The 8,008-nt window shown below is 36.1% G+C and overlaps 1 protein-coding gene across 3 annotated transcripts in view; it reads right to left on the minus strand.

The window, feature by feature from the left end:
* nckap1l (NCK associated protein 1 like) overlaps positions 1-4,458 on the minus strand; it is a 21,587-nt gene extending 17,129 nt beyond the window's left edge. Inside the window, exons 1-6 of one of the 3 annotated variants that reach the window (XM_025060246.1) lie at positions 4,263-4,398; positions 3,116-3,278; positions 2,633-2,725; positions 2,117-2,173; positions 1,228-1,370; positions 341-431 (exon numbers count right to left, since the gene is read on the minus strand). In XM_025060246.1, the coding sequence (XP_024916014.1) occupies positions 341-431; positions 1,228-1,370; positions 2,117-2,173; positions 2,633-2,725; positions 3,116-3,178 (447 nt within the window). In that variant the 5' untranslated portion in view covers positions 3,179-3,278; positions 4,263-4,398. Of the gene's footprint in view, positions 1-340; positions 432-1,227; positions 1,371-2,116; positions 2,174-2,632; positions 2,726-3,115; positions 3,279-4,262 lie in introns of all 3 variants that reach the window. The other 2 variants (XM_025060247.1, XM_025060245.1) reach the window with 2 other exon arrangements.
* Positions 4,459-8,008: the final 3,550 nt, after the last annotated feature.

Consider the following 8,008-nt stretch of genomic DNA (forward strand, 5'->3'; position numbering starts at 1 on the left):
GCAGGAATGAGCTAACGTTTAACCAGCCGTGTTACAGCCACTGTTCGGAAAAAATTTAATTAAAAGTAATTTAGTGGGTGCGGCTTATAGTCTGGAAATTACGGTATATGAACAAAATTAATTTATTTCTAATAAATTGTCAACCATAAAATACCATAATAAAGAGAGGCCTTCTATAGCAGTAGGATAATAAAAGAACAGCGTTCTGACAGAAAAGGGGGAGGGGGTGTAACGCTTGTATTCTGTAAGACAGTGGTCTGTAATTACGACAAATAATGACGTTGTGTTTTCTGACGCATCAATCATCTCACAGTGAAAGCTTTTGATCCAGTGAACTCACCCTGGTGTGAGGTCCAAACTCCTGTATGAGCTTCTTCCAAGGATTCTCGTACTCCACGAACATCTGCCCCAGTCGCGGGTAGGAAGGGTCACTGTGTGTGTGACGTTATGACATACATGTGATAAGGGCAAAAACAAAGAGGAATGAAGGGGGATGTTTATATATACACATGTAAATATATATATATATCATTTACCTGTACAAACCACTGTATGAGTATGAAATTAATTAAATGAGCTGCAACGCTGCCATCTAGTGACCTTCGCTTTAATATAGATCCGTTTGTCTCCAAAACTCTTTTTAGGGCACACATCATATGGCAAAACCCAGGCATTGCGTTATCGAGTTTTGAGCGATTTTTACAGACACTAAACAGTATGCCGATAATATTGAGGGGGGTGAATAATTATGCAAAGAATCATTTTTTTCTTTATATAATTTTGTTTCATTAACATTACTTTATAGAACTCTGTTTTCACTTTAACATTAAAGAGTTTTTCCAGAAGATTTTTTGTGTGGGAAAAAATGAATACTTATGCTAAGGACTGTCTATATATATATATATATTCCCAGGGAAAGAATTCATTGTTTGTGCCAAGCCAATAAATATTACATTAAAATGCATGTTTGCTTCCTGCTCTGTCCTGAGGTTCTTCTTTCTGGGAGTGTGTAAATTGATATGCAAAATGCACTGACTTGGAATGAGAGAAACTACAGTATATTTGTACACAGAAGAAACAACGTGTTGGATTGTGGGTCTTCGTGCGCTACGAAGTGACAAGGATTTTTGAACGTCGGCATCAAAATGAAAATCACAGCTTCTTTTGTGACCCATCATGAAGAGCTGCTGATGAAAAAGGACTCGTCGAACTGACTGGTCGTCTCACCTGCAGCCGTTGGACATCTCGTGAGCACAGTTGTACATCCCCACCAGGGTCTTCTTGTCATCGATGCGACACAGCGTCAGGATGAGTGCACAGTAGGTGGTGATCAGGTCCAAGTAGTTCTTGGTGAAATCAAAGTTGATGGACTGAAGTGACAGATGGAAACTTCTTTGTGATTACTCTGTATCACTACTGTATAGTACATGAGGAAGTGGTAACATGAGTCAGTAAGAGTAACATTCTTCATCTGTTCTAATTATAGTACAATATAATGCACTAATATACCATATCAAAATCCTTGTACAGTATGTGCAAATGTACTTGGTAATAAAAACAGATTTTGATTCTGGTTCGGATTCCACCTGAAAACAGTGTGAAACAGACCAAATATATATATATATATATAAATAAAACTTTTATGGTTGGGAGTAAATTGAATAAATTTGAACTTTGAATACATTTTGACAGAGCAGCTCCCTCTGCTGCATTGAATCTGAAGTGTTTGATTTTGGATGAATGAATGGAAGTTTATTTGAACACAGAATGGAAGAAGAAAATAATAACAAAAAACAACAAAAAACAACAATTAGAGAACACAAACACAAAAAAAAAATCACGACATATGTAAACCACTATAAATATATATATATATATATTGGCAAATATATTTGTGTATATATATAGGCATACTGACATAGACTTATGTATATACAGTATACAATACCTATATAAGCCATGTAAGGAAATTGTGGACAACCTATAAATACGTTATAAATTATTAAATTAAATTAATAATAAATTATAAAATAAAATAATAATACATTTAATTAATGATTATGAAATACATTACTAAACACGCTGACACTAGCTTAGTGAATATTCGATAACTTACGATATCAAAGAAGCACTGAGAGGCATCGATGGTGTTCAGCAACTCGTACACATGATCCTGAGGATGAAGAGCAGAAAAAAAAAAAAAAAAAAACCTTGATCACAACAAAGGAGTCTTTAAGTCAGGATGAGTGAATAAACATAATTTTACACACATGTTAATTTTCACACATGTCTCTGTAATGCTATGTCCCACATCTACTTCACTGTAATGTATTCCTATTGACTTAAGATTGGATGATGCTGTGACCTTGAAGTGACATTCATTCACTAACATATACTCACATAGAGGGTTACTGAGGGGTGTGTTTTGAATAAAATATATTATTTCTCCATATCTAACACGACCACTCTATATGCAAATGTATTCTGGAAAAGAGATAGGTTAAAAAGACAGTTTCCTGCACCAACGCCACTGAATTTATTTGAGAATCTATTTATGCTGATACTGTGTGTTGGAGTTAAACTAAAAAACATTGAAATGAACGGCGATGAAAAATATAAAGAGAAGAATTACCCTGAACTCAATGACATCCAGAAACGACTCGTAGTAGCTCGACATGGTCGACATCACCTCGGACTTCTGCCTCTGGATGTTGATCAGATTTTGCTGGAATAAAGAGGGAAGCATATTTGAAAATATTTTATTATCTGAATTGTTAACTCTGGTTTTCCCTTAAACCTCCCTAAAATATACAGGAAAATATTATTTTATATTTATGATATGTAGCAATACATACATACATATTGACATATATATAAATATATATATACATAATACTGTATACATATATAGATATACATTCATACTGTATGCCTATATATTCAAACAAATATATATAAATATATATATAAACCTATATATTCAAACAAACCAATATATATGTCAAAGTGAACTACTTGTCATTGTGACACAAAAAAAACAACAAAAATCAAACAAAGTTTGTCATGTTGGTTCTGATGAGGAAATCAGCTGGAAGAGAAAGCCTGCTGCACTTACAATATTCCCTCTGAAGTCGATGTTTGGGAATTTCTTGTTGATGTACTTTATGGCAGACTCCATTGCTTTGTCCGTCAGCAGCGACAGCCGCTGCTTCGGGTCGGCACAGCTCTGTCAGAAATGGCACAGACGTGACGGGTTATCACAACGACAACGCTTCGGCCTAGCTTGGAGAAAAGTCAGAGTCATGAATAACAGTCAGGGTGACACGAGCAGCTTGTTATTGCAGAGTGTGGACGATACAGAGGAATATATATGAGAAACGTATACAGAAGGAATCATTTAAAACACAAGGGTTTCCTTCATTTCTTGGTCAGATTTGTCACGTTCATTTCCATTTTGATCCATGCTTTTGCAGAGAAAGACACATTTCTGATATCACTGCATGTGTACCAAAAATTCATTTTGTACTTTTGTACTAATAGTACTCATCTAACCGAGTATTTTCTTGCATTTGCTTCCCATCACGACACTCGTGGTATGGAAACTCTCTCTCTCTGTCTCTCTGTTTGTGTGTGTGTTGTGGCAAGTTTCGCTGCATACATTTTGAACTTTTTTGACAGCCAGACTAACTTCCTGTGTGCACTTCCTCTTTACTCCTTGTTACAGTTGGAGGAAGACACCGCTCCTGTTACTGTTGTGCAGGCTCTGAAACAAAAACCTGCAGGAAACATTGAACCGCTGTGACGGTCGTCGTACATACGCCTGTAGCTGCAGTCAAGCGGGGAGTTTTATTCCTCTAGAAAACAGCGTTAATATTCCCAGTCACTGACGTTGACATTTGAATTCCTGTAGGTCTAAGAGGCAGGTTTTTTTTGCACATATTCATGAGTTTGACTCACTTTGAATAACAATTTGTTTCCTGTTACTTTTCTACTGCTCAATTGTTTGTTCAAATCAAATTAACTGTAGCAAAAGTGTTTTTTTTTTCTTAAATAAAAAAATAATTATCTATAGTAACAAAGAGAATTAAATTGGACTACTAAATAATGCATATGCTCAAGAAAAAAATGAATTGGTAAACGGGTGTGTTTAAATTAGTCCTAGTGAGCAGGAAGACACTGAAGGCATACGAGACAGAATTCTAGTTCCTTATTTCTCCTCTCCGTGACGCATCATTGGTCGAAGAAATCTTTGTCTCCCTCACCTTTTTAATGTAGTTCATACGTATCAGAACCCCATTCCCTCTTTCATTGAGGATGATTAGTTTTTCGGCCAGTTTCTGTTGGTAGGCCATGGCTTCAGATTCACCTCGACCCTTTCTTAATTTACGCCTCGGCCTCCTCGACTTCTCTGGTGTTTGAACCCCTGGAGACAAATGTAGCCGGAGCCTCACCCTCTCACTGGGTCACATGAGGCCTATGGGTGTGGGAGGAGCCACCAACTGAGAGGAAGATGACAGTCAGAAAGAAATTCCTCACGTACAAGATGTACTATTGAAGGCTGTGTAAAGAAGTACTTCACATATTGGATACATAAATTAAGAACAAAAATACTAAGGTGTTTAGAAGTATCATTTATAAATACATTTATTTGTCATATCCAGAATATCAAACTCCTTGTTATAGAACCACATCCCCTAATTTAACCGAGCAAATCTAAAAATGATGATAAATTAACATTTGCAATTTAACTGTAGTTCTGAATGAATGGTAAATCTTTGATATCGACAGTTTAAGCCACTTCCTCCTGCTGTGAATCTATTCCAGTCATAGTGACATTTGATGGAGGAATACTAGTGATAGTTATTTCGTTTCTTTTCTTTTCTTTGAAAGGGGTTAAAATGAAATGCTGTGCTCTATTCTACCACAAGATGGAAGTAAAAACCTACCAAAGTTCTCTGTTGACGTGAACGAGGACGGGACCGAATGCACAGCACTGACGACATTTAAACTTTCACCCGTTAAGTCAATTAAATGTACAGCCTATTAAAAAGAGCACAATTAACAGCAACAAATAAATACATAAAAAACAAAACCTACCTTCGACCGACGATAACTTCTTTGTAACTTGCACTGCATGGTTTCCTTATTCGTACAATGACATTATTTATAACATTTACCGTCTGAGCTTTTACACTTACGCGATACACGTATACACTGTGAACGCAACGTACACGGTGTAGTTAAAAATCCCTCGTCTCACCGTTGCTTCTTATCGGTTAAAAAGCATTAACGTTTAAATGAAACAAAAATATCTACATAAAAACATTTCGGAAGTTTGTGTTTTCCTCTTTAACCAGTATTAATTACATATGACACAACAGTACTTAAATCACGTGCATTGAAACTAACACTTAAAAATTGACTACTGCTCAACAGAGGCCACGTGTGGCAGTCAGTGGTATAACCAGAAAAGGAGAACACATTGAATCAATTTTTTTTTTCTCCTCAACTTTTACGACTCATTTGCTTTAAAGACACCCAAACCCATTAACTTCTTGTTTTTAGTTCACCATTAAACAATTACAGTTGATCTGTTATAGCCTCACTTGTCGTGTAAACGGCTCAAATTGTTAATCTTCTACAAATGACTGAGTGAGTAAGAGTGACCGTTGTGGCTTTTATGTAAGCCCCAACAGTATTTTTTTTTAATGATCTAGATTGTAAAGTAAATGATTAGTATTCAGGAAGCAGTCAATTGTTTTAATATTATGGTAAGTGAGTTTACTGAGATTATTTGGAATTTGCTTTAAAAACCTGAAGATGAAAAGGGTAAAAGGACAAAAGGCAGTTTTCATAAATTAGATAGATGGATGGATGGATGGATAGATAGATAGATAGATGGATAGATGGATAGATGGATGGATAGATGGATGGATGGATGGATAGATGGATAGATGGATAGATGGATGGATAGATGGATGGATGGATAGATGGATGGATAGATAGATCATTGGATGGATCATTTCCTTACTGGCAGGATCTCGTAAGACAGCTGACATGTTAGCACTGTCTGAGAAAGTAGACAGGAGGTCAGGTCCATTTCATTTCTCAACAAGTAAGTTATGGATTATTTGGCCCAAGGCTGTGGCATCCAGTGTTCAATTACACACAGAAAACGTTAACCACCCCTCCTCCCCCCCAAAGACTTAAGAGACACAGCATTCTTCCTCGACATGTCAGGACACAGTACAGAGACAGAAAGGAAAGACGCAAAGTATCATATACAGACGTGATTAAAGAAATTCTGCCACTCACAGTGTGCAGTTGAGTTCAGTTAAATAACACACAGATTTCTTTTGAACGCTATTTGTTTTTACATTAGTTCCATTGTATCCCTCAGACTTGATTCATCACCATATAAACTGTTAGCTTTAATACTTTTGATGGTTTGTTAAAGTCGAAGGAACGCAAAATACTTTGTACATAATAAACCGGGGGTCACCAACCTTTTAGAAACAGACAGCTTCTTCAAGGATACTTAGTGATACGAAGAGCTACTTGTTTGATACAGACTTCACAAACAATGAAATAATAACATACAATAGCAGACACTCTTCCTACCATCATCATTGTAACCATTTGAATATCATTACATGTGTAACTGATTCCAAAAGCACAGTAACAGTACATTTTTTGACCATCTTGTTGATTAGTTTTATTTTTAGCAAAACATTTGTGGAGAAAAGGTAGAGGGAAGTCACAGATTCTTAGTGTAAAAATCTTGAGAAAAATTTCAAATGACATTAAATTTATACTGTGAAAACTTAGGCTGTGCACCTTAAATAGAAGCTGAATGTCAACATTGATAAACATTTTTCTGAAAAACTGGGTTTTTGTTACGTACAGGGTGAAGGCAGTGACAGGAATATCTCAAAGCAGCATTAAGGACACAGGAATTATGTGCAGTGACTCATCAAAGATGTCCCAAAAACACAGAACAGGCAACAAAATGAACAAAAACTGAGCAGCACAGACCAGGCAGGAAAAGATTTAACAGAAGAGAAAGCAGACAACAGACCTGGCGTTCTTCAACACAGCTGAAAATAAGACCAAAACAATGACCAAACCAAGGCCGACTGAGGGAGAGAGGGATATAAACCCAACAGGTGAGTCTGATGACTCTAACCAGCCTAGGAGAGACTAGTAGATGGCAGAGAGATGGATATGACATCTTCAAAGTAGTCATACTCCTAAGTATTAAAATGATTTAATAGAGTAAATAATACCCTTCATGTTTTTCTCTACATTTTTTTTTGTATTTTTTTTACTACAAAAAAATCCAAAAACTACTATCATTCCAAGTTAAAGAAAAGAAAAAAATTCAGTCAGAAACATTTAGACTTAACCAGCTGCTTCAAGCTAAATGACACCTCTGTTTTATAGTAAATGTGTTCATTTGGTGTCATGTCCAGGTTAAATGTATATATATATATATATTATGTCTATATTATGTCTAATAACTCTTCAAAGAGTGAAAGAGTGAGAAAAAGCGAGTGAGAAGAGAGGGAGTGATAAAAATCAGGACAGAAGAAGACAGAGGCAAGACGGCGTGGATGTAGACAGTAATCTCCTAACCAGACACAGTACTATCCGTTTGTTTCATAGGCGTCATGGAAAAAATGGCCTGCTCAAAGACAGAAGAAGAGTTATGAGAGAAAGCTTTAGGAAAAATGCATCCCTTTATAGAGAAAATTCAGTCTGACATTTGAATCAATAAATAAGAAGTGATGGAAAGGATGTTGAGGACGATGAAGGGCTTAATGATAATGTTGAGGATGATGAAGGGCTTAATGATAATGTTGAGGACGATGAAGGGTTTAATGATAATGTTGAGAATGATGAAGGGCTTAACGATAAGGTTGAGGATGATGAAGGGTTTAATGATAATGTTGAGGACGATGAAGGGTTTAATGATAATGTTGAGGATGATGAAGGGTTTAATGATAAT

Source organism: Cynoglossus semilaevis, chromosome 11 (assembly GCF_000523025.1).
Source record: "Cynoglossus semilaevis isolate Cse_v1.0 chromosome 11, Cse_v1.0, whole genome shotgun sequence".
NCBI classification, from domain to species: domain Eukaryota; kingdom Metazoa; phylum Chordata; class Actinopteri; order Pleuronectiformes; family Cynoglossidae; genus Cynoglossus; species Cynoglossus semilaevis.